This window comes from Heloderma suspectum, chromosome 1, assembly GCF_057233095.1.
Source record: "Heloderma suspectum isolate Gila_16-S chromosome 1, 16-S_ref, whole genome shotgun sequence".
Classification (NCBI taxonomy): domain Eukaryota; kingdom Metazoa; phylum Chordata; class Lepidosauria; order Squamata; family Helodermatidae; genus Heloderma; species Heloderma suspectum.
The window spans coordinates 224821756-224849200 of NC_139458.1; the positions used below are offsets into that span (position 1 = coordinate 224821756).

General features: G+C 45.6%; 2 protein-coding genes and 1 long non-coding RNA gene across 5 annotated transcripts in view; 1 reads left to right on the forward strand and 2 right to left on the reverse strand.

Moving 5' to 3' along the window:
- Positions 1 to 9647, forward strand: part of COL6A2 (collagen type VI alpha 2 chain) — a 72210-nt gene extending 62563 nt beyond the window's left edge. Inside the window, exon 28 of the mRNA XM_084820362.1 lies at positions 7059 to 9647. Coding sequence (XP_084676488.1) covers positions 7059 to 7666 — 608 coding nt within the window. The 3' untranslated portion in view covers positions 7667 to 9647. The remainder of the gene's footprint in view (positions 1 to 7058) is intronic.
- LOC146358805 (uncharacterized) lies at positions 8883 to 13671 on the reverse strand. Its single transcript, XR_014785802.1, has 3 exons — positions 13638 to 13671; positions 10859 to 11175; positions 8883 to 10460 (listed from the first exon to the last, which is right to left on the reverse strand). It is a non-coding gene; the product is annotated as an uncharacterized LOC146358805 (long non-coding RNA).
- A 2826-nt stretch (positions 13672 to 16497) lies between these two features.
- The window catches only part of FTCD (formimidoyltransferase cyclodeaminase), a 38828-nt gene continuing 27880 nt past the window's right edge, over positions 16498 to 27445 (reverse strand). For all 3 annotated transcript variants that reach the window (XM_084820392.1, XM_084820373.1, XM_084820382.1), the window contains 2 exons: positions 27302 to 27397; positions 16498 to 19791 (listed from right to left, as the gene is read on the reverse strand). In XM_084820392.1, coding sequence (XP_084676518.1) covers positions 19705 to 19791; positions 27302 to 27397 — 183 coding nt within the window. In that variant the 3' untranslated portion in view covers positions 16498 to 19704. The remainder of the gene's footprint in view (positions 19792 to 27301; positions 27398 to 27445) is intronic.

A 27445-nucleotide genomic window follows, 5' to 3' on the forward strand; every position in this document is an offset into this window, starting at 1 on the left:
GGGGGAAATTATTGATGGAAGCCAATAACCTAGTGACTGTACAAGTAAATAGAAATATTGTAATATTTAATACAAAAGGAAGATTCTTCACCTTGTGATCCAGAGATGACATGTCCAGCCACCTTTTTGTGAGCTAGCATCTATGTGATGCATATTGAGGGCCCACAGTCAGATTCAAACATGCCATAGAAGGCCAGCAAGAGAATTAAGCCAGCCATCAAACACAGTTCTGTACATTGCGTGGGGGCAGTTACAAATACATCCGCCTACATGTTTAAAATATCTAGGCTCTTGACAGTTATCCAAATCATTATTTATATTTTCATCTTGTTTTATCATTTTTAGTCTTAAGCCAGTGAAAAAGAGCCAAGGTGTTTTAGAAAAACAGTATTTTCTCCAAGCATTGATTTTTTTGAGTCACCAAATGATAGGAAGCAACTGGTGACTGCAAAATTCAATATCAGCTGTCTGACTCCAGTGTAACAATTGATGACATACATCTGCTAGCCAAGTGGAACCAAATTTTGAATATAGTTCCACTTTTTCGCAGGTCTCCCTTCCTCTGTTCCAGCTAAATGGAGGTAAACAGGATCACCGTAAAGACAGAATTCTCACCAATTTTACCATACAAAAGGACACACACACACCCCCACACACACCTTTTCTTCTTCTTTTTTGCAATTGCTTCAAGGTGCATATCCATATGAACTGTGCAGGTCTTGTGACCACGGTGTGCTCACAGGCCAACACAAAACACAGGCCAACACAGGTTCTATATAAATGATTTCTGAAGCTTGCTGGATTATATTGCCTCTAGCTCAACATATTCCACCCATAAGACTGGAATGACCATAACCAATTACTGCTTTTAAAAAAATCTTCCTCTTACACTAGAGAAAAATGGTTGGACCTGCTTGTGAGACTCTATCCTAAGCTGGCTTGCAAGATGCAGTCAGCTATGCTTCAAGCAGATACATTGTAGATCATTTATATTAAACTATGGACATATCAAAGATAGGGTTGACAGTGTACCCCACACCTTGCATTGTATGAAGTACGTGAGAGAAAACAGTATTCCAATTAAAGTTATGATGTGAAGAGATAATTGTGCCTGGTCTGTGCTGGTGTTTTCCCTCATGCCTCCAATGTAAAAACCAAACCAAACAGTGCAGCTGTGTCAAAAGACAATGTATGTACCTTAACGGTAACTTCCCCTACAATCAGTCTGGCATATTGGTTAGAGATGTCTGGCAAGTTCAGTTTCTTGGAAGGGATAATGTAGTTCCACTGATATCAGTAATTTGGAACTTTCCTTTTGTCTGATTCCATCTGGTTTACTTTCAAAAATAGAAATTATCAGTTCCCTCTTTAGTTTAGCTGCAGTTCTTACTGGGGGGGGGGGGGCGGTTCTCAGCAAACTTATTTTTGTAATGTAGTTACAGTATTGTTGGGTGTAAAGTATTTTGGGATGGCCTTGAATGGGCAATTACGACCCATTTGCTTCTCAAAAAACTTGCTCATAGCAGATGACAATTCCTAGAACTGGTTTGTTGATATGGAACAACACAGCTGCCTGCAGCTTTGGACTCTCCTTGGAGGTATGGCTATGGATACTGTCTTGATGAATGCCTGCATTTCAAAATATACCAATACACCACTGAAAGTGACAGGCTTCACACATCCCTAATAGTAGTTCAAAATGAGAAATGCTGGAATAGACAGTAGCTAGCTAGAAAATCACTTTTGTTTACCATGTTAATACCACGAGTACCATTCTCAACAGTATAAGCACTTGCCCCAAGTGTATCCTTGAAAGGGACATAAAATGGGCCTCAAATATTAAGTAATGTATTCACTACCTGTTCCTAAGCAGCATATTTACTGAGTTCAGTAGTAGATCCTTCATAGAAAGTAAAGTTAGGATTGCAGCCTTACAGTTATTAAGTTAAGATACATTCCAGATGAGGGTCCATCAGGGTCCATCAGGAATCCAGCATGCACATCCAGGGAGGTGCCAGTTTGCAGTCCATTGAGGCGGGGCAGGGTGGGGGGGCTAGCATGGTCTGGGACAGGTAGAGGTCAAGTTCTGAAAATGGCAGTCAGAAATCAGAAGGGCCAAAAGCTGATAACATAATCTGGGGGAGCAGGGGAGAAAAGACATGGGGTCCTCTCTAATGAGACAAGCTGCTCAGATTGAAAAGTAGGCTCTGAGGCTGGAGTTTTATAAGCCCTTTTGCCGCTGGACTGGCCCTTGAGAACAGCTGACCGAGTCAGGGCTGGTACTGCAGCCTAGATGGTATCCTTGAAGAACAGAGTTCAACCTGGTAGAGCTGTGTCAGAAATGTAGTTAGGTGAGTTGCTAGAGCCTGCTTCAATGCTCTGTTGGCATTCTACAATTAAGCATATGTCAGGCTATCATCTAAATATCACACAGTGGGCAAGGAAGTTACTGAAAGTTCTGAAAGTGTGGACTTTTTCAGACATTATTTTCTCTATAGGTAAGTAAGTTCTCAATTCATATGTGAATTCCCTTATGATTTTTTTCCAAGTTACCTTTCTTTCAGGTTTTCCCCCAAGCAAGAGACCCTTCTTGTGCAGCTGTTCCCTTATTGTAAATGTTTTATAGTCTATCGTATCTCTAAGGCTCAGAGCAAATTGAAATTGAACATCTGTATCTTTTCTCTGGGTTTCAAAAGAGGCTTCCCATGTGATGCAAAAGGTTGCTGTTAAAAATTCTGAATTCATAGCAACCATGTTAGTTGCACAATTTTCTAGTTTGTAGCCATGAACTATAGGAAGTTGGAGAAGATGAAGTTAAGAGGAAATCATTCCATGGCACAGTCTTTTCTCCATTTTTCTATTTGCTGAGTTTCTGATGTTCTCCCAACTATTTGTATTTTTAAACTTTAGTAACACTTCTCATTGCCTGCCTGCTACTGGGAATAGAAAGGAGATTCCTCTTTCATTACTACTACAGCTGCTGCTGTCTTTCAATTTGTGCAGCCCGAGGATGTGGACAGGATCCTTGGAGCGGTGAGAGTAGGGATGGCAGAGAATTCCTCCACGGACTCCAGTGAGACTGGATTCTTTAGAATCCAGCCCCCCAGAGTCCATGGCGGAATGGACTGCTCCCCCCGCCACCCCCTAAGTCCCTGCAGACCGGATCCTACTTGCCTCCGGCGGGTCCGGATCCAGCCGCTGCAGTCTTCTGCTCTGGTGTGCAGCCGCGAATGGCGTCCTGCATAGGGGACGCCATTTGCGTTCCTCCTTTAGCCGTGATAGGCTACATAAATATTTATGTAGCCTATCACGGCAAAGAGCAGGGATGCAAATGGCATCCGCTACGCCATTTGCGTCCCCGCTTTAGCCGTGATAGGCTACGTAAGTATTTACATAGCCTATCACGGCTACAGAGGGGACGCAAATGGCATCCCCTACACAGGACGCCATTTGCGGCCGCAGCAGCCCGGCAGCGGACAGAGGTCCAGCTGTGGATGGGCCCAGCCGGCAGGTCTGCAGAGTCGCCGCAGAGCGGCGCCAGCCAGGGAAGATTCCGGGGGGGAGGAACAGATCGCCTCCCCCCCCCCGGCAGACCCCCTGTGGACGCAGGTGAGTGGGGTTTCATACACCCCTAGGTGAGAGCCACCACATGTATGCTGGATCCTTGCCCCTCCTGGCTTATTAAAGAGGCCAGAGGAGGACTGGCTGAGTGGACAACGGGAGTGGTTAATGCCTCTCTGGAACAAGGCATTGTTCCATTATGCTTAAAAGAGTCAGTTGTGAGACCTCTGTTGAAGAAGTCTTCCCTGAATCCCACCATACCAGATAACTATCATCCTATCTCTAACATACCATTTTGGGGCAAGTTTTAGAGCATGTGGTGGCCTCCCAGCTCCAGGGGTTCCTGGATGAAACGGATTACTTTGATCCATTTCAATCTGGTTTCAGGCCTGGGAGTGGGACAGAGACAGCTTTGGTCGCCTTGGTGGATGACCTACGCCGGGAACTGGACAGGTTGAGTGTGGCCCTGTTAGTTCTGCTGGGCCTCTCAGTAGCGTTCAATACCATCGACCATGGTATTCTTCTGGGATGCCTCACTGGGATGGGACTTGGAGGTACTGTTTTACAGTGGCTTCATTCCTTCCTAGAGGGGCAAACTCAGAATTTGGTGTTGGGGGATGCCTGTTGCCTCCATGGCCGTTAGCTTGTGGGGTCCCTCAGGATTCTGTTCTGTCCCCCATGCTATTTAATATCTACATGAAACCGCTGGGAGAGGTTGTCCCGAGTTTTGGAGTTCGGTGCCACCAATATGCTGATGACGCCCAGCTCTACTACTCCTTTCCATCAGATTCCAAAGAAGCTGTTTCTGTCCTTAACCAGTGTTTGGCATCAGTAATGGACTGGATGAGGGAGAACAAATTGAAACTTAATCCAGACAAGACAGAGGTGCTCCTGGTCAGTCGAAAGGCAGATCAGGGAATAGGGATTCAGCCTGTGTTGGGTGGGGTTGCACTCCCCTTGAAGACTGAGGTTCGCAGTTTGGGGGTGCTCCTGGATTCAACCCTAAGCCTGGCTGCTCAGGTTTCAGTGGTGGCCAGGAGTGCTTTTGCATTGTTAAAACTATGGGGCCAACTGCGCCCATTCCTGGAGATGTCTGATCTGGCCATGGTGACACATGCCGTAGTTTCATCCCGTTTGGATTACTGCAGCGCACTCTGTGTGGGGCTGCCTATGAAGAGTGTTTGGAAACTGCAGTTGGTCCAAAGACCTGCTGCCAGACGGTTGACTGGGGCTGGCTACAGGGAGCATACAACTCCCTTGTTAAAACAGCTTCACTGGCTTACAGTCTGTTTCCGGGCACAATTCAAAGTACTAGCTATGACCTATAAAGCCCTATACAGCTCCGGTCCAGGTTATCTGAAAGTCCGGATCCTCCCTTATGAACCTGCCCGTGTCCTGAGATCCTCTGGGGAGGCCCTTCTCTCAGTCCCACCACTGTCACAGGCACATTTGGTGGGAACCCGGGAGAGGGCCTTCTCAGTGGCTGCCCCACAGCTGTGGAACACCCTTCCCAGGGAGGCTAGGATGGCTCCTTCCTTGATGTGTTTCCGGAGGCAGGCTAAAACATTCCTATACCAAAAGGCCTTTGGGACATATTTGGAACCTGGGGGTAAGCTGCTAAAATGCTGTTTTAAAATGCTGTTTAAATGTTTTTAATATAATTTTAATTGTTTTGTTGTTTAATTATATTTTAACTTTTGTATATTTTCATATGTTTTAATTGAATATGTTTTAATGTTTGTAAGCCGCCTTGTGTCCCAGTGCTGGGAAAAAGGTGGGGTATAAATATAATAATAATAATAATAAGGAAGACTTTTTTATTGCTGCTCAGCTGACAGGAATAAGGGCATAAGAGGCTGATGGTAAAACTGCCCTCCACCTCTCCTGGTCTTTTTTTCTAAGCTCTTAGAATAATTAAAACTGTAGCCTGTGGACACACCAAATATATGCTATGGTGTATGCTATGGCTTCCCAAAGCATAAATGCAGCAAAAAAAAGGAGAGTTTCTCTCCACTTCTTTGGGACACTACGGCTTCCCAACATTGCCCAACAAATTCTCTTTCTGATAAACTGTGGTTCTGGCTGACAATTATCTAGAAAGTCCTGGAAGTGTGCTTGTCAGAGAGATTAGGAGCATCTCTACACTAGCCTAAAATCCTGCATTTAAAACAGGGCTTTCTGCTTCCGTTTTAAATGAAGGATCACAACAGATTCCCTTTACATGTGCTTCCTTTTCCCCCTCCCCTTTCCCCCACCTTCTCCCTCTTATCTGAGTCTTCCATATGTTTCATTCATCTGGCTCCTCTTCTTGCTGCTTTTCCTCTTTTCACAGAGGGAACTCAAGCGGCACACAACAGGGTAATTTGATAGTTCATTATCTGCAATCTATTTAAAAATGGAATACAGGTCATTTAGTGCAGGAGATGCCCTGGAGGTTCACAATGTCATCTAAAGGGCCTGCAAACTTCTGTGAGTGAGCAATCTCAATAGCAGGATAAAAGGTCCATGTGAAGGAGCCCCATATCTACAGCATATGGGTTTCTTCTTCTGTTCTGGAAGGTTTTCATATGTTGGCATGAACCCTTTCATTACAAGCTATCAAACGAAAATGAACTAGCAATGATATCCATAGGTATGTGTGTGGTGAAGTATATAATCTGGCCAATTTGTTTGCACTGGGCTCAAAAAAAAGAAAATCAATTGCATGCAAACGGACTTTCCTTTAGTAGTGGAAAGACTCATTTGTTAACAGAAAGGAAATGTGGTCCAGAGAAAGGCCTAGGACAGAGACAGGCAACCTGGTGCCCTGCAGATCTTTTGGACTACAGTACTCATCAGACCCAGCCAGCATGTCATGTTCAGGGATTATGGGAGTTGTAATCAAAACATCTGAAAAGAACCAGCTTGCCTACCCCTGGCCTGAGGCCTAACTACATGTGATGTTAACAGTGTGGTCAGCAATTACATCATGTGTTTTTAAAAAGTAAATGCGCACGCATGCACACACACACAGGGAAATTTGCATTAGAAAAAAACCTCCCATTGGTGCCAATGGAAGATTATTTTTCCTAATGCCACTTGCGGAGCAGGGGTGCAGATTTCACGGAGATTATAGTTTAAACCTCCCCGTCTCCTTGATAATAACCCCTCTGTGTCTGGTGTCTCATTTTTTTAAACACACATGATTACTAATTACATTATTGTCACATGTGATTAGCCTTTGATTTCCTTTCAAATTCACATGAATAGCTAGTTGCATGCTTCTTAAGCTCTGTCATATATCCCTAGAGAATGTTGGGTATAGGAAACAGATTATAGTCCCAAGAAACATGTAAGGTGTAGGAAGTATATTTCTTAGTCAGAAAAAACATTTCATCCGCCTGATGTCAAGAGCTCTCCAGACTTTACAATCTGCCTCCCCGCAAATAGTCTTCCATTTACATCCCCTAGAGTTCTGTTCTAGAGTCCTGACTGTCTGTTTTCATTTCTACCTGTAGAGCTTGCTGTTGCCCAGTGTACACAGCGCCCAGTTGACATTGTCTTCCTCCTGGATGGTTCTGAAAGAATTGGTGAGCTGAACTTCCAGAAGGCCCACCATTTTGTAGAAGATGTAGCCCAACATCTCTCACTGGCAAATAGTGACAGCGACAACATGAACGCACGCATTGCCCTCCTGCAGTATGGAAGTGAAAATGAACATGTGGTGGCTTTCCCGTTGACACACAATATCACTTACATCTCAAATGCCTTAGCTCAGATCAAATACCTGGACTCTTCTTCCAACATTGGGTCTGCCATCTTCTATGCTATCAACAATCTTGTCATCAACCCAAGAGACAGCAAGAGGGTAGCCCGGCGCAATGCCGAACTTTCATTTGTCTTCATCACAGATGGTGTTACAGGCAACAAAAACCTGCGTGAGGCTATTGACTCCATGAAGAAGCAGAATGTTATGTCTACAGTGGTAGCCTTAGGCAGTGATGTGGACATGGATGTCCTGCTGAAGATTGGCCTAGGAGACCAGTCAGCCGTTTTCCGGGAGAAGGACTATACCAGCCTCTCCCAGCCTGGCTTCTTTGATAGATTCATTAAGTGGATCTGTTAGTGGCAGGGAAATACCAAAGATAGTTTGTTCCAAAGTTAGTTGCAGGGAAGTCACCAAAGATATTAATGTTCTTAAATTGTTATATGGTTTTTAGCAAATGTAAGTTGCCCAAGGGCAGCTGGCAGAAATCTGCAGGGGATTTATTTTTATAGCCAAAATCTGCAGCCTTATTTTGAATTTCATGATGAAACTGATGTTTATGGTGCTAAGTAAAATCAAGATGGAGGAAGGATCCAGAGCTACAAAGTATAATTTGTCATGCCATAAAATATTTTTGTACTGTAAATTTGTAGGTGCTAACTGAGGATCAACGCATTCATATTCAGCACAAACAATAATCATCTCCAGCTGCCACAAGGGTCCACAGTAAACTGCCCCCCTCCTCCCCTCAATAATCTGTTTCTGGATTCTGGGTCCTTTACCGACAGGCAGGGATAATTAAATTTTTGCCCTGATCCTGATGCTGACAGTTCCTTCCTCCCTTTCCAGGGTAGCACAGCCAATGTTTTCTAAGCAGCAGTGTTGCACCTCGCTTTTTTCACAGCTGAAAACACTAACAGGCAGTTTTGCTACCAGCACTGAGTCCTGAGCTTTGGCCAACTCCATTAGTGAATCCCTGGTGTTCCTTCCTTGCTTTTCATACGGTTGCTTAAGGGTTGCAACAACAGATGGTTCCTGGCATATCATGGTGCATGCATTAAATGCACTTCACAAGTTTGACTATAGCTGCTTGTTTACAGCAAGAGCCAAGAAGGGATGTGGCGTGCAGTTAGCCCGTGTCAACATTGTTCTGTTGCAATCTGTACAGGGATTGTGTTGGATTGCCTTCTGGTGTCCCCTGCCACAGCATGACATTTTATGCCACAGTGCCATCTGATTTCCCTGTTGTTTGCAGATGACCCAGTTAAGAGGAGAAGAGCAAGCTGAAAGCACCCCTGGTTGCCTTGCCTCAGACTCATGTTTTCCTTTCCTCACTAACAATAAGCAGCACTGTTGACCTGGACTAGGATTTAAACAGTGCTACAGGTAGACATTTCCCTTCTGGGATCTTCCCAGCCTACGCTGCAGTGCCTTTCTTATGTATCTAACCTTCCTGTGGAAAGTATGTCTCCTATCCTACTTCTACTTGCCTCCTTTCTCTTGCATTAATCACAAAGCACCTCTCCCCTGAGAAATAGTGTGAATCGTCAAGTCAGCCATGATGCAAAGCCATGTTGATTGATGAGCAAGGAAATCACATTTTTAATGTATTGTTGTGATTGCTGTTTCTGGAATAACATCCTTACTTGAGCCAAAATTGCACTCTTGGTAAATAAACTCTTTCACACTATCTTAAAATGGTGTCATTTATCTGGCATTAAAGTACATTTTCAGGTTAAAGGACCAGCATAGCATACCCTTTCAGCATATATGCTAGCTCCTAGATACAGCAAGGTGCCCGTAAAATCAAAGGGCAAACTTGTATCTGAATATTCATGAGGTACAGGTTTTATTTGTGCAAATGAATTTTACTCCTGTGAAATTCAAGGTTCTCTAATGCAGGAGTCTCCAACACTGTGCCTGTGGGCACCATGGCTCCAGTGATATCCAACATGGTGCCCGCAGGCACCCAAAATTTATTTATGTATTTATTTTATTGGTTTTCCCCCATTTTTAAAATACACATATGTGGATTTGTATGAAGTGCATACAACTTTCTAGTAATTATACATGGGCTGTAACAAAAGTAGGCCAAATATTCAAATAAGTTTCCCTTTGAAAGGGATGTCTAGATGCCACCCTTGCAAATACTGAAAGTGTTGACAGGTCCTCAGACCATTGCATTATAGGAGGTGAGTGTTTGCTCTTCCAGTGTTGTAGTATTAGTCTTTTAGCTGTCAAAAGGGTGCAGAGAATCCATTTACCCTGACATTTGTTAATTTCCATGAAGCGGGTAAATAATTTAAAAGGGTGTGTACATCAGTGAATATTAAAGACTGTACCAATCCAAAATGTTTCAGTGTAATAACCTCCCCACAATAAGAAGCAACGCCTGGACATTGCCAAAACATATGTTTAAAAGATGCATTAGCTGTATTGCACTGCCAGCAATTAGCTGAATTTGACAATCCCTGATTAAAGAAACATTGTGGTATCCAATAGACACGAAGCAAAAGTTTTTGCTGAATAAGGTGCAGCTTAAGATCCATAGATGCGAAAGGTAGATGCCAAAGCAGCGATCCACTGATTAGACATTTTGTAGTGGTGCCCACAGCATGGTTTCAAATTCCCAAATGCACCCACGGTTCCAAAAAAGTTGGGGACCCTGCTCTAATGTATACAGCCAAGATGCCACACTACAGTCTTTGACACGGTAGACTTCTAAATTATCATGACTATTTAAAGCAGGAGTGAGCAACTTGTGGCCCTCCTGATGTTTTGGTCATCAGCCTTAGCCAGCATTGCCAGAGGTGGAGGATGATGGGAGGTGTAGACCAAAAACATTTGCAGGGCCATGAATTGCTCACCCCTGATTTAAAGGATAAGATGAATGCCTAATAGAAAATGGGTTGGAAATTGACATATTATGACTTTAAAAAGGAAAATTCTTGCTGGAATTGTTACAAATTGACCAAAAGTATTACATAATTAATGGTACATGTGAATAAGAAGTAAACAGGAAGCTGTGTGATATAGAAGTATGGAGGAGTTTCAGAATAATTCTCATTGTAGCCTCAGGTAGTACAAAGCTGTACTCCTGCTAGCAGGAAGGGCCTCTTCAGTCTGAATCAGAGCTGCTGGAACTGCCACAGTGCTGAAAGAGAAATGGATTAAAGCATATGAAGACTGGTGGTATGTGGTTTCTGTTATGCCTTCTTCACTTTTTTTATCCAGCACTTGTATTTTCGACCCTCTCTTGGTTTCATCTCTTTAGTTTTGTTTCTGTTTGTTGCTATTGTTTCTATAGTGAACATTTTAAGTAATGAAAGAGGTAGTATGTGGAAAGGTTAATTCAAGGATCCATTTCCCCTTGGACTGTTTTGACACATTAAAAGCCTCGATCAACAAGCACATAAGCAAAATGCCCTATTCCTTCTCTGAAGCACCCAATCTACCCATCTCAGTTCTGTAGCCTTATGAACCCAGGGCTGCTGAAGATGCTGCTTCTTCAACAGCTTGGCTTGGTGGGACAATAGCCAAATCACTCCTTACCTTGTTACCGTGATGGCCATGTTTATGATGCTTGTGCTTTTTGTGATGCCCATGATGGCTTCCAGGAGGATGGCAACCAGGTGGTGGTGATGGATAGCATCCAGGTAGTCCAGGGAGCATTCCAGGTGGTCCAGGTGGTGGATGATGTCCATGATGGTGTGGCCTATGAGGAGGAGGCCCACATGGTCCAGGGAATCCACAGGGGGGAGGAGGCTGGCCGGGGTAACCTGGGGTTGGGCATGGCTGCATGCCTGGCCCAGGGTATGGTCCAGGAGCAGGGGGACAAGGCTGCTGAGGTGGGATCCCACTGGGCATTCCTGATAGAGAAAAAATGAAGGCATCGTTTATGAAGACAGAGAGCCCTGCCTTCTCCTCTCAGGAGACCTACAAGGTAAATCACTCATTGGACCTACCAACGACCTAGTTACACCTGATTCCCATCTCTGGGTAACTGCAAAGTTCAATGAGTAAAAAAATTATAATCTGAGTCAAAAGAAAACTTTGTTCAGAAGCCAGTTTGTTATATACCTATCTAATATAGAGCTATGAATGATACACCCTGATTTAATTTCCAACTAAGCAGCTACCACAGCCTTTCCTGGGAGAATGTTTTCACCTCATCATTTCAAAGGTCTCTTTGCAGAAGGTGTCATTATCATGCAGGGTGCTTTCAGGTATGGCTTTATTGTTCAATCACATTTGCAGAATTTTTAGATGCTTGAATGACATCATCTTCCATTTCCTGTGGTTTCCCACCATTTTTTCCATCATTTTTCTTACCTCAGAAGATCCATTGAGGAAGAAAAGATGGAACTGCTGCAAAATGCCTTTTGATCGTTAGCTCCAGGAAGCACCCAGAGTGAAGAAAACAGACAACAGTTATATGCACGACTCTGTATAAACCACGCTAGTGGCACTCCACACACACACACAAATGTGTTTCGTTAAATGCACAGGGTATTTATTCTCTCTGAAGAGTCTATGAAATAAAATCTTTAATTGCATTTCCTAGTTGCAGAGAAAGAGGTTCTCCCAGACTTCTTAATTGTAAAGATCTTACTGAATCTCAAGTATCCCCGTAAATAAGCATAATTGTAACCCTCTAGATGTTTTGGACTTCAACTCCCATCAGCTCCAACCAGCATGGCCAATGGTCAGGAATGCTGGGAGTTGTAATCCAAAATATTTGGAAGGCACCAGGTTGGAAAAACCGCTCCGGGCTGTTTATTTACAAGCGATAGCATGCCGAGGGAGAGTTTAAAAGAGATATAAGCTTTGTAGTATTACACAGAGATGGGGTGGGGGACTCCAGTCCTTCTGATCAATTTGTTTTGTGGTGTTGGAATTCTGCTTATGTCCCTGTGGCTGAATCCTTTGCCAGTTACAAGGTACATTGCCTGTTCCTATCAAAGTTGCGTGATTCATGCAAAGGTTTTGTGCAGAACCATCAAAAACAAAATGAAAGCATACAACGATGGCCTATGGGCATGCTCTACTAGATTTCAGTAAGAGCTGCTTAGAGAAGACCAGACATCTAGACTAAATAGGGAATGGAGAACCATGGAAGTTAGCAGCATTTATCGAGTTCCCTGCTTACCAGGGAGCTGCCCTTGGGAGCACGCGTGGGTCCTGTGGCAGAAAAGGAAGGGAGCCGGCAGGAGCCTGTGCAGCCGCAGCGGTGCCTCCCTGCAGGCCGATCGCGCCGAGCCAATTGAAAGGCGGATTGGCTCAGCTGGGGAGGGGCTATGAGGCAACCAGCTACATGGGACCAGCGGCCAGCAGTCTCCTCTTTGGGCTGCCTGGCTCACAGAAGAGCGGGGCCCCGTGGGTCGGCTGGTGCCCGTGCCGTTGGCGGCTTCCTCACCCACCCACACCTGCTAATAGTAGATCTCGCCGTGGACAGAAGTCAGTCACCAGTTGATGGGGCTGGGAAGGAATCTACCGGCCTTCTAATTGGCAAGCGGCGGGGCGGGGGCAGGGTTTCCGATTCCGCCTTCCCCGTTGCGGGAGCAGTCCATGTGTAAATAAGTCGAACTATTTATTTGTGTGCTCTCTTGGTGGAATTGTACTGATGATGCCACAACTTTGTGGGTGTGATAGGCATTGGGCTGGATCAATTGGGGAGGGAGAGTGGGATTGGGGTCCCTGCTCCCTGTGGTGGGATCCCCTTCAGGGGTCTGGGTGGGTGCAGCACCAAGACCAGGCCAGCACGGTGGCTGCAAGCGTGCCACATCCAGGGAGGAGGGAGAGGGTTCACGTTACCGGTCTGCACTGCAGTAGGCCTCTGACCCTTCCACCCACCACCAATGCTCCTAGCAGGCAGGCCAGGAAGGGAAATCGGACAGCAGACGGGCTGCCCGATGGCGGGATCCTCGCCCTATGCCTCCGCCGCATCCTATTCAACATTCATAAAGTTGTGGCCAATTTAATAACCCGTTTAAGTTGGTATCTCTGGTTTGTTCCTTTCATCCGCCATACGGACACAAGTAGACGCTGCGCCCCACAATTGCTCTCTCTGAACACAGAATAGTGCTGCAAGCTTTATCCAAGCAAGTAGTATCATAAGTATCCAAGCAAGTAACATCCTTGTGATGTTACTAAGAGATGCTTTTGTAAAGGCTACTATATCATACAAAATATTGAAATGCAGGGTTTTTTGGCGGGGGTGGCAGTTTTGTGCAGTGATATTGATCATTTAGACATGCTGTAACTTGCTAAATCTACTTTCTGCTGAAACAAGAACCTGCCTGAGAACTGCCTGCAAAAAGATAAAATGTACCTGGGTTAGGGTTCCACATGTCAGAAGAGAAGGTCTCAATCTGCAATACAGTCATAATAGTTAGAAATGTTGTGCCCTGTCCTCGCCCAGCCTGGCCCTGCCCCCATCCTCTTCTCTTACTAGCCAAGTTTTGCCCACATTTGGGGGCAGGGCTCCTGTGCCTTTAACAGCTGCATGAGCTGAATGTATTCTGTGAAATCAGAAATCAAGCCTTGCTTTCATAACCTCTTGTCAAATATATAAATACTGTGTGTCTGTCATTTATTTAGATGGTGCTCATGTTACTTTTCTTAGGGGTCTTTGGAACATTTATCAGCCCAGTCCTGTGCAGAGTTAAAACCAATGGACTTAGGCATTCCTAACTCTGCATAGTATCAAGTTCACATTTCTTATGAGCTAAGATTAACAGGGTTCATATTATTAAGGGTTCCCAAATTTGCCAAGTGGTGAGAAAGTCCAGGGGAAACCCTCCCAGTTGCATTCCTATACATGTCTAATCGGAAGTAACTCCCAGATTGTAAATATAGGTTTGCAGCCTTAGTTTCCTTTGGATGAGAGAGCGCTGGAGACTTGCCATGTCTTTGTGATACTTGTTTTATTTAATAATAGTACTTAGCATGCACATATTGCTTTCAAATGTTCAAAGCAGTTTATATACATAAACTTGTAATCTTTACTTACAACAACCCAGTAAGTCTTATAGTACCTTATAGTATAAGGGAAGTCGGTATTCTTACCCCTCATTGCAGAGTGGAGCTGATGCCGAGAGTGGCTTGCCTCAGGCCACCCAGATTTGAACCAGGAGCTTCCTGATCTGTACCTCAGTCTCTTAGCCACTACACTACACAAGCTCATTTACAGGTAGAGCATATCCACACCACCACAGCAGGCAGCATGGCTGCTATCCAGGCATCGGATTTCCAGAGAGAGGGCATTGCAAAGCCTCCAAGTATCAGTGGTGTAAAGTGGCGCATTTTGAAGTGCAGGCACTCATCACGACAGTCCCCAAGGAGAGTCCAAACATTCAGGCAGTCATGTTGATTCATATCAACAAACTAGTTCTAGCAGTTTTATCTCCACCAGGAGCAGTTCTCTTCAAAGTTAGTGCATCCTCATTGCCCATTCAAGAGTAGCCCCCCACCCCGCCCCAATACCTTGGATTACAACAGGGAACAATATATTGTTGCTGGGGAAATTCATTTCACCCCAGCTACTGCAAGGGCTGCAGCTGGGCTCAGAGGAAACAGGGAGGTGTGAGGGGTGGATGGGGCAGCAGATGACATCAGCGTCCCTTCTAATAAAGAAGTGCTGGTGCTGCATCCCTGTGAGCCTCGGCTCCACTGCCCCACTGCCAAGGATGCACCCTGGTTTCAAGCAATCACATGCTAGAAAAGGGCTAAACTACACACTGTGTTAAACGTGTTGGGTGCAGCCAATTCTTTCTTTTGTACTTCCAGGTTTGGGTGAAGGGGGCCTGATCTGCACTGGGACCATCACACACATGTAGCAGGGGAGTTATAAATGTTCCTCCACAGCCACTTTTATCTCCTAAATCTCCCTCCACCCCATGCATGGCAATGGAGGGATTTTTCTTTTTTAGCCTCCATGTGTTTTAGGTGAAAAAGCAGCTGGGGGGGGGAGGTTTAATCCTCCTCTACCCACACGTGCTGGTTTTGATTTGGATTGGGGCCCCACACATATGCTTGAGGGTAAAAAGAAAAGAAAGTGAGGCTCAGCTGCACGCTATGTATTTAATGTAGCATGTTGTTGTTGTTGTTCAGTCGTTATGTTGTGTCCGACTCTTCGTGACCCCATGGACCTGGTTCTCTGTGCAATTCTGCTAGCTGAAGAATATCATCTTCCATCCCGGGCTACCTATTGAGGGCATCTCATCTAATCATTTCTGACCATTATCAAGAAATCAAAATAACATAGGATGATCAGCCAGCATCTGTAACAATATGCTAACAAGACAGGAAACGGTACATGTGTTTTCAACAGAATTCTGGGCTGCATCTACCATCCACAAGACTATAAAAACAGTCTAAATCTGTGTTGAAGCTACAGATTTATAAATTTTGCTAATTTAACCCTATAGGTTTATTCACATGCAACACTTTTTTAAACTTTGTTGCCTGGGTGTGGAGTTTGAGATTGGAAGGAATGTATGCACACAAACTATGTGCACGTAAGGGAGGAAACAGATGTAACTCAGGGAAGTTCCCCGTAGCAACATCTGTTAGGTAGACACATTCATCAAAATCACTGCAGCTAAAACCCCATGACTTTCTGGCTCACATATTACACTGTTCACATACATGGTGGGCTCTTCGTAAGGATCACATATGAAACAGTCCTAAGAATCAGTATTAGACAGAGTCAAGATCAGCCTGATAATGCTTTTTTAAGGGCACAAATCTTGCTGAAGCTCAGAACTTTTACCAACACACCAACTGATTCAGCCCTCTCCTTTGATGTATCCATGAGCAACAGTGCTACATGAAGACTGTGCAATGATTGTTCACAAATTAATGTTCAGCGAAAAGTGAAAATAGCTATGGTTGCTTTGGCAAGAGCATATTTCCATATACTGCAGTTGCTGTATTTGTCCCAGACACCTTAAGCGCCAAATACGGTTAAACAATATCTTGCATCAACTTCTATTTCTTTAGGAGTGTGCTCAGTTTTAATGTATACTTGCCCAGCAACAAGCATGAGCTGAATAAAAGCCATCACTGTGTGCATCACTCTTGAACAGAGGAATATTGAATGCATGCAACACTGATAAAGTGTTATAGGAATGCTCCATGTATAAATTGAGAACACTCATTTCCAAAACAAAAATGCAGCAAACCTTCCAGATAATCTGAATGTTTATATTTTCTAATTTGGTCAAGCAAATACACATATGTTGCTGGTTGTTCATCTTTTTGGTACTGACAATCCCACCCCCCCTCCTCCAAAAGCACTGTTTAAGTTCATCCCTCTTCTCCATAAGTTCAATATTGCTAACAAAGTTGAAGTTCTATACAATACCAAAAGTGAAGACTTCACAGTGGCACGGCGTCCTTGTGGCTGCCTTCTTTCTTCTTCACTTATATAATCACACCTGCAGCACAAAATGTCCTGCCAGTTGGACAGCAGAGAGTGTTGCTGTGGGAGGGCCAATTTAACAGTAATAAAAGGTCTTTTTTATTGACTTTTCATCCTTCCTCTCCATTATTTGCAGTTTGCGTACATTCTCATAAAGCAAAGTCTCCACACCCAAGCACGAAGGTCACCTAGTTGGAGACTAGGCACACAGAAACAATGCAAACTTATCTGAGGTGTAGCATTAAAGGAAAACCACTTGAACCAGGTGAACTATATTTATTCTGGCCGGGACATCCAAGGTAACCCCTACATATCTAGATGTTGTGGCAAGCCTCTATATTTCACCTGGGTTGCTGAATATTCTCCTCCTGGACAGAGGCATCCGTCTGAAACCCCCAACTCCAAGTCTGGGCGAGGGTTCAAAATGAGGGCAAATATGCATTGATCCCATCAGGAGAAAAGCTACTGGGGGTGATCTGGATGAAGGGGAAGCTGCAGGTGGGGAAATGTTAAGTGCGTGTGCATGTGCACGCACACATGCAGGCCCTGCTTTTCAGGTTCACATTTTCCCCTCCCAATACATCTCTCTCTCTCTCTCACTCACACACACACACACAATCACACACACACACACACACACGCACATGCACGCGCACAGGCTTTGGGCCTCTAATACGTACATTCACATATTAGCTTGTGAGCTGGAACGTTCTGAGATGAATTTCACTCTAGAGTCAGATCCCCCAGATGGCCAGATTCCTTGTATCATAAAGATGTTGTTTATAGGTAGAATCTCCAGCACATCATAACAACTATAATAGAAAGATTAATATAACCTTTTGCACAGCACAGCACTGAAGTATCACTTATTTATGTTTTGTTTTTGTTTCAATCTGCAGCATGATTCTCTCTTTCTGTCAACAGCCCTTTGGGCCTGGCCAGTTTCTGGACAAAATCACTGAAGGATCAATGCCACCCTGCCAAAAGTAGCTTGCCTCTCATTTCCTACTTGGCAGCAGGACACTTCCCAAGTGAGAACTGGTGCCTTGCAAGTCCAGCATGCAGGGCCAGCCCTATCATTAGCTAGCCTGATGCACCTGCATCAGTCGGCAAAGCATGGGAAGAGGCCCCCACCCTTGCCTAGAGGACCCACCGCTTCTTCTGATCCTGACCGCCACGACTGTGGCTGCCACCCACCCATCCACTCTCCCCACCCACCAGGCCGCCGCTCCCATCTTGTGCCTCAGCCATGGGGCCCGTGGAAGAGGTTGGTCAAACTATCGCAAGAGGCTAGGTGATATGACCTCCCATGTAATTCAGCCAACCTCCCCAAGGAACCCCACAGCTGGGGCACAAGGTAGGAGCAACAGCTGGGCAGGCAGGAGCGAATGGAGCCCTGGGTTGGCTGGCTGGCCAAGCAGGTAGGGTGGGTGGCTGCGCAGGGTGGGTCATGGCAACAGCACTGCCACCTCACTTGAGGTGGCAACATACCTGAGTCCAGGCCTACCAGAATGGGGGAGCAGTTGGAGTGGTCCAAGGAAATGCAGCAGGGGTGGAATAAGAGAGACGTGGCTTGCCAATTAGCTGCCCCTACATGCAACGCATCAATTACCTCTGTATAATTTCGATAATGTATTCCATTCATAGTGAAGTTGATGATTTTTACACTCACATTGCATTTTTACTAGTTATGAAGGAAGGTCTCGACATATAAGATGCCCATGGTGAGTGTGGAGCAGAACCAGAAACAGGAATCAAACTGTCTTGACACTGAAACTGATTTTCGTTTCTGCCCTGCTTTACACTGTGGTGCAAGGCAAGGCACGGGGCATGATTGCTGAGTGCGCTCACTCCTTTGAGATAGTGTATATGTCAACACTTTAACTCCCCCCAGAAAAGATTCTGGCCACTGATGACGTGGAGATTATTTAATGTTTGACTGTGCAGGGTGACATAGCATGTCAGCCTGTTTACTCAGGAGGTATCAGAATGGAGAATTGTGAAAGTATGACTCCTCAGCAAGAGCTCACCAAGCAAAGTACAAATAGTTTGATCACAGATGCTTGATAAATGCAGTGTAGAATAACTGTAAGTAGAGGGAGGATAAAGCAGTTGCCAGTGCCACTCCATGAGATCATGCGAGAGCTGAAGCTGCCCCTTCCTGCCATCTCCCAGTGGAAGAGCACATGCCTTGTCTTATGTGAATGCACAGTGGCTTAGTCCACCGCATCTCCAACTGAAGGGCCGGGCAATACTCTTGCCTGAGACCTTTCAGAGCTGCTGTCCATCAACTGAGATATTACTGGGCTGGATGGACCCAAGAATGGTCCACTTAAGGCATTCCATATACAGCAGGTCTTTACGGCCTTATTGGATATGTGCTAATATTATGCCTATGAAAGGAGACTATTGTGAATACATCTAGGAAAAGAAAACCATTACAATTACAAGCACAGTACACAAATATGATAAATCTGAGGTTTAAAATCAGTGCAGTACAACACAGCTGGGCACTGATTAATACAGTAGCGCACAGACACAATTTACAAAATTCTCTCATTCACGCAGGCTGAATTTAGCTACATTCTGATAATTACGGAAAGTGGCTGAGCTCCCCTCTTGTATTAGATCTCAGGGTTTCTATAAGAAGTTATAAAAATGTTTTGTTGAGTCACAGAACCTTGCATGTTATATTCGCCATCAGGATGGGATGGGGCTGTTTTGGTTCATGTTGGTGACCAACAGAAACAAGCCCTTTGCTGGCACAGCAGAAACAATCTCTAGCACAAGGAATACAGCACAATGAATTCTATATTTGTAGCTGAATTCCTGCAGTTGTAGGATAGAAAGCAAGCAAGAATGCTTTGGTATTGGACTCAGCCAAAGTGTCTTGTCTATCTGCATGCAGCCTGACCCATACTACAAATGGGGATTATACATGCTTCGATAAGAAGTTGCTTGTACAAAGAGGCTTTCAAATTGTCCGCTTCTCCAGCTGCTCTAGCACAAATGCTGTACTATTCTTGGCTTCCTCCAAGAAATGCGAGAGTTTCCCATGTACCTGCCCATAAAAGAAGAGTTAAAATTACATGCTTTAGTCATGAACCAGAAATGCAGGCGGCAGCCTAAGGTGAAAGTAAGGACTGGGCATTTGATGCCACTGCAGTGCACCTTCCTATGCATCGACTACAGCGCCTATGCCCAGCCTTGGATTACCTGTGTCTGTACGAACAAGAGTAGTGGGCTGTGTGGCTTGACCTTAGGAGAGCGCCACATGGAAGCACTGTATATGTCAAGTGTTCATTTTTATTATTCCAAAATCCCTATCAGGGTAATAAGCAAAAGATCATCAGAAATATGCATTATTTCATGATCTCCAGATCTCCTCATCAGGCAATATGTTACAAAAAGCAGAGGGCAGGGGGGATAGGGAGGGGGGAAAAACCTGACTCGATGGTAAAGTCACAGTGTCTGCATGTTCAGAGAGCTTCTCTATATGAGACTATTAGTCAGCTGTTAATCTGCTGTATCTACTTTGTTTTGTCACAAAACTGAGATCTGGGCACTACGTGAGAAGCATTACCTTTCCTGCTTTCCTGCTACATAACCTCTAGGTGGCACTGTGGCATAGCAGAGTAACTCAAATACACAAGAGGAAATTGCACTTTCTTTCACGTTCACAACTAAATGCCGCATTTTCCCGGCTCTAAAAAAACTCACCGAAAGTACTGGTTAGACACAGAAGCAAAACTGAAGTATCATGATGTTGTCTAAAGAACCCATAAACAACCATGAGTAGAGAATGACAAGTGCATGATAAATGTCTTGTGTAGAAAAGCCCAGAGTCCCAAAATGAAGTGGGGAAAGGGGATGTTGCAGACATTCAGATTAGGCTCTGCAAGCTACAGGTTGGAACTGGAGCTGCCCCTAAGGTTGCTGGGCACAAGACCTTTAGTGTTATGACTTATGGTTGAAACAACTTTTGTGGGGCGGTGACCTGGAGAATACTGAATTTAGCCATTCTATAGTGAGACTCTACACTGGAGGAAGAGGATTTTACATCACCTGAAGCTGCGACTTTAATTTCTGAGGATTTATCCCCTCCCATTACTAGGTAAATCTATTATTGCTGTTGTTGTCGTTTGTTTGTTTCATTTCTATACCATGCAATAGCTGGGGATCTCTTGGCAGTTCACAACCATCTACTGAATTCGTCTTCAGTTTACTTTTTTTTAACCTTGTACAGCATGTAAAATTACCTCCAGCTTGGTTAATATAAAGCCTGCCTAGTTTCTCTCTGTGATCCACTGGTAAAAGTGGCCTGGGTGCCTAGCCTAGGATAGTGGTGAGAATTTCAGATAAATTTACTGTAAATTCACCTTACCTTGCTGTAAGGAGGTGGCTGAGGATGGTGGTGGTATGTGTGCTCTCTATTTTATCCCGTTTTATCCCATTCTGTCCTTGCAGCCTCTCTGGCTGCTTGAGCTCTCTAGAAACTGCCTCACAAGGAATTAACCAGGGGATCTTCATGATAACACAATGAGAAGTTTGTTGGAGCATTATCTGGATTTTCATGAAATCAGCTTTGGTCCATCAGGGACATATGAATCAAGAAAAGCCAAGTGTACCATACCTTTAAAATCCAGTTTTCATGGGTCACACAGCGCTTCAAAGGGACATACTTCCTGGTTTGGTGGGGCGAGTATAACAGAATGTCATCAACCTGGAAGGGGTTGCTCAACCAATGAGAGGCTTGTTTCCTGCCCCTGCCCAGGCTCCTTGCCTTTTGCATGAAGAAGCCCAAATCCCTGATTCTCCAGTACAGCATCTGAAGGCTCCCTATGAGAGCATCCTCCCTCCCAATTTCGCCCCATTCCAGCAAACTGTCACGGAGTTATTGCTTACACACACACACACACACACACACAGCCTTTCTCCTTCTCTGGGCACTTTCTCCGTGCTTGCACTGACAGGCTCCAGAGACCTTACCAGATCAGGGTAGGGATGCGCGGAAGGCTTACCTCCAGGTCCGGGGGGGGGGGTATCCGCAGGGGGGGGAGGCGATCTGTCCCTCCCCCCTGGAATCCTAGCCGGGCCAGCTCCACTCCACGGTGATTCTGCAGAGCTGCCGGCCAGCTCCAGTGTGCCAGCGATACGGCCGCCATTGATTGCCGTATCGCTGGCTCAGCCTTGCTGAGTGGATTGACTGCGGACACAAATGGCGTCCACTACACCATTTGCGGCCATAAAGGTCTTAGTTTAAGGTAAATGCAGCCATTTACAGCTGCATTTACATTAAACTAAGACCTTTACGGCCGCAAATGGCGTAGTGGACGCCATTTGCATCCGCAGTCAATCTGCCCAGCCAGCAATATGGCAATGGCGGCCGTATCGCTGGCACTCTGGAGCTGGCCGGTGGGGAGGATCTGGCCAGTGAGGATTCCTCCTGGAGGCGGAGGTAAGTCTTCCGATCCTTCACAGACTCGGGGGGGGGGCAGATTCTTTTGAATCTGGCCTCACTGGGGTCTGTGGAGGATTTCTCTCCCATCCCTAGATCAGGGAAGTGACCATACATAACATCAAAAAAGTGACTTTACACAATATTTGAGACGCAATTTAACACAACAGTGGAGAAGCGAAGTAATGCAAACATCAGAGAAGTGCATCATCACTGAGGTTACTTACTCCCACTGGTGAAATGGGAGTGCAGGTAGGGATGGCAGAGAATTCCACCATGGACTCCAATGAGGCTGGATTCTAAGAATCCGCCCCCCCCCCCAAGAGCCCACGGCGGAACGAAAGACTCACCTCCACCACCCAGGGGAATCTGCGCAGGCCAGATCCTACCTGCTGCCAGCCAGCCACTGCCACCTGTCCTGCCCACTGCTGCCTGTCTTCGGACGCAAATGGCATCCAGCATAGCAGACGCCATTTGCGTCCTTGCCTTTTGCCGTGATAGGCTATGTAAATCTTTACATAGCCTATCATGGCAAAGAGCAGGGACGTAAATGGCGTAGCGGACACCATTTGTGTCCCTGCTCTTTTTGCAATTGGCTACGTAAATCTTTACATAGCCTTATCATGGCAAAAGGCAAGGACGCAAATGGCGTCCGCTACGCCAGATGCCATTTGTGTCTGAAGACCAGCAGTCCGGCAGCGGACAGACCTGGCCAGCGGCTCTGCGGACTCACCGCAGAGCGGAGCTGGCCAGGGAGGATTCCGGGGGGAGGAACAGATTGCCTCCCCCCCCTGCAGACCCCCCAGAGGACTCAGAGTTGAGTTCCGTACACCCCTAAGTGCAGGGTGATTCTGAAGGCTGGAAAGGCTCAGTGAGGTCACGACCAGGTAAAAGACACACCCCTGGGCAGGGCTACCATGCCAAAGTAAATGCGGAGGATAGGGGCACACAGCACCAGAAGCATGGAGAACCTGAATTAAAGAAATAAAATATAGTAAAAGTAGTCTCAGAAAAACCGGCTTTTCTACCAGAAATCTCTGGGGTGGCTGCAGATTGGCCATGACATCATCTGTCACTAATGACCTCGAAATGCTCCTAATTCGCAACACACACACACCCGTGAGGATAGCCCCCAGGACTTCTGTCCTTGGGGCTTTCCAGTGCTGTTGCCTGCTAAGTGCCTGAAAGCTGAGCGAGGCATTGTTGTTGTTGTTAAAAGTCCTTTAACAACAACAAAACCAAATCAAAAATGCCTCGCTCAGCTTTCAGGCACTCAGCAAGCAGCAGCTCTGAGAAGCCCCAAGAAAGGAAAGTTCCCCATTCCCTGCCCCAACCATACCTGCTTACTGTAACATCTTGCCTGACGCAGAGATCTGGAGATCTTTAAAGCTTGCACATTTTTGTGATCTTTTGGTTGACCTAATGAAGGTATTACACTAAAATGGATTTTGGAATCTTTCTTACGGTCAACCTTTGCTTTTTTGGCTTATTTTATTTTTAGCTGGCTTCTCCAAATGCTTGATGCCACTTGCAAGTTCATACAAACTTGTATGACAAACACGGAATGACAGCACTAAGTGATTAAGTACAATATTCACATTAGGCTTTGCTAGATCTAAACTTCTAGATAACTCAGTCCTATGGTCTTGCAAGCTACCAATATCTGCTTATAAATGCATACAGTAGAATAAAGAAGATTTTACTTTTTAACTCTATGGAATAGTTATATGAAGCATCTTAAAGTTTGCTGTGTGTGTATGTATGATCTTAAGGAAAATATCAAAATATCTATCCTGGTTTTCTTGCCCCCCCCCCCCACACTCACACTTCCTGACAAGCAGTAGGGGCCCACATTTCTGCTCACCACCCACCCATTATGAGTGTTTCATTAACCTCTGCCAAAGATGACAAGAGGAGCCATAACCATCCTTTTCAGTTTGGGGCTGGGGAGGGGGATCAGCACAACAAAAGCACAGATTCTCACCCCCAGCTCCAAGCTAGAGAAGAAAGTCAGGACTGGTCATGTCAGCAGTGGGTGTTCAAGAACCCTTCCCTCCAGCCCTGCAGTATAAGCCTGAGGTGGCTGTTTTACTAATGGGTGGCTAAGATGGTCCAAGTGACTCAGCTGGCCAGCATAAAACAAGCCCATGCTCCTCTTCTCCAGCTCCTAACCAGAACAGAGAGCCAGACACTGACTAGGATTTGTGCCTGACCTCCTGTAGAGGTTAGGGTGTAAGGTAGGGATGGGGAAGCTCTGGTGCATTGGCCTAATCCAGCTCACAGATGTTCACTGCTAGGGATGTCAGAGAATTTCTCCACGAATCTTGGGGAGGCCAAATGCCAGTGCATTCGGCCCCCCGAAATTGGTGGAGAAATGGTCTGCCCCCCCCCCTGGGACGGGACTTACCTTGCTCAAATGTCCCTGGCGGCAGCAGCTCCGGCGGCGGTTCGGCAGTGGCGGCCGGTCTTCCAACCGGCTGCCGCCGCCACCGCCATTTTAAAGTAAAAAAAAATCCAAATAAACAAACAAACAAAACAAATAAAGATTTACGTAGCCTATCATGGCTAGATTTTTAAAAACCACCATGTAGCCTATCACGGCCTACTTTGAATTAAAAAAAAAAGCGCGTACGCAAATGGTGGCGCCCATGGGCGCCACCATTTGCATTCCTTATTTTGGCACGTGTAGTCTACGTAAACATTTACGTAGACTATGGCGAAAATAAGGGGAACACAAATAGCGTTGCCCTTATTTTCACCGTAGTCTACATAAATGTTTACATAGACTACATGTGCCAAAATAAGGAACGCAAATGGCGGCGCCCATGGGCACCGCCATTTGCGTACGCGCTTTTTTTTTTTTTAAGTCAGCCGTGATAGGCTACGTAAACATTTACGTAGCCTATCACGGCTGACTGCAGGGACGCAAACGGCGGTGGCTACGGCCTCCGCCATTTGCGTCCTGGCAGGAGACGAGGTTTCATGGCCGGAGGGACAGGGCGCCTCCCCCCCGGCCAGAATTTCGGCGGGGAGGGATGGGGCGCCTCCCCCCCGGCCAGAATTTCGGGGGGAGGGACGGAGCGCCTCCCCCCCACCGCAAAGCAAGCTTCGGGATCAGGTAAAGGACTTTCGTCCATCCCTATATCACCGCCCAGCCTGCAGGAGCTTGAGCTCCTTCTACAGGCCCTGCCCACTGGCCTGAAGACTACTGGGGGCTTGAAGAGGAGGCAGGGAGAAGAATCCCCATGTTATCTCTGATCAGATAAGGGGATTCCCCTGGCATAGTGGGCCACTCGCCCTCCCTAAGTGCTTCACCCTTCTCAACGTAGGAAGGTGAGGGCCAGGTGAAGCTGGCCTCCAGTCAAAGCTCCAGCCAGTGCTTCGGGAATTGGCATTGCCTTCCCTGCCACATGTTTCCAGCTGGAGAGCAATAACACCAATGGACATCACCACACCATCTTACTGTCTTAACATCGCACACTCTCTTAACATCATCTGGCCCATGGAGAGCGGAGTGGGGGAGTCATCTGGCCTCCCATCCCAATGAAGTTCCCCAGCCCTGGTCTAAGGTTACAATCCTATGCACACTTACTTGAGAATAAGTGCCATAGAACACAAATACACAATTTTTTTTCAAAAGATTTACTTTCAAGTAAATATGCATAGGACTCTGCTAAATGGGAGAGGCAAGATTCTGGTGAAATTTTATCTTGGCTACCAAGGCCAGCCAATATTTTCAGATCCCTGACAAGCCATGATGGATAGGGGGGACTTTAAGGTGCACAGAAGAAACCTGCATCTTCAACTTGGCAGGAATGCTATTCAACAATAGTTAATTGTTTGAGTCATCATGATGAGGCATTCTGTTGCTCAATGTTTCCTGGCATCTCTGCAGCACAATTTAACACCTAGGGATGTATGGATTTTGTAAAATCCATTCTGTCTGTGTTTCAAGGATTGTCAGGTGCCTTTCGTTCTGTTGTCTGCTCACTGAAGGAATTGGATTTTTCCAATTTTCTAAGTTTGCACAAATTCGCATTTGCAAAAATGCGCAAATTCCCCCAAAAGATGCATTTTCATGCTTTAGCCCATGGAGGAAATTCACATTTTCAGCCAGTGGGTTTTTTTATTTTACATATTTTTCTACAACTACATTTGCATAAAATTCTGGAAAGTAAAAAACAAAACAAAAACGGTCCACAGGTCAGTTTTATAGAAATCTGAACTCATTTGATTCCATTGCAGATTTCTCCAACATTCCTAGCCACACAAGGGGTGGCTGAAAATGAGTTCAAGGTGTTAAGACCCAGGACATGCTCCCATCCTATGACTGGAGGGAGGGAACAGAGAGGAGGGCAGTTTGATCCCGGACCAGCAGGGAAACTCCCCAGATGTACCTTACCTGTCAAAATCTGGCCAAGACCATTGGACTGAAGCAACCTCGTCCTGTAACTCATCTGGAAAAGTCTGTTGCTACTATGGAGTAACTACTTACCTGCATCTGAGCTGTAGGCAGTGGGCCTAGTGACCTGTGGATCAGTTGAGCTGTGTCCTTTGAGGCATTGAGGAGCTCTGTACCCCTGGCCAAACTTGATATCATATTCTGATGTAAAAGACCATAGAGCTGGAAGGGACCTACCAGCCATCCTGTTGGTCCCACACACATACTGCTACAGTATGACCATCCACCCACACCACCACGGAACAATTCAAATGCCATAGTGCACTATAAGCAGAATAAGTGGACACAGAAAGGTGCTTGCTGAGCAATCAATTAACTGGCACTCTTCTGAGGGAGATCTTAGCCATATGAACAATATGGAGATGCACAGCACTTGACTGGATATTAATATAGCTAGTGCAGCAGTAAGGGGGGCTCCAAACTTCTTTTTATGGCACCATCGCCCTGCCTCATTCACAAAACTTTACAGGAAGTCCACACCACGTTGCCTTCCACTCACAATCCTTTTCTTGCCACTTCCTCTGTCTTTTTTCTTACTATGGAAAATCCATTAAGGAAGAAAAGGTGGGAGAGCTGTACAATGCCTTCTGATTGCTAGCGCTAAGAGACCACCATCTGGAAGAACTCTGACGTGTGAGCAGGATTTCTTACCTGTTGCTTAAAACCTTCATCTGCTATATCTTTCAGGTTGGTGACAACGTTGAAATAGGCACCAAACACTCCAGCTTCTAACGCTTTAGCTGCCACCTGCATACAAAGCATAAGGTGGAGGTATAAGCCTGCAACTTAAAACTC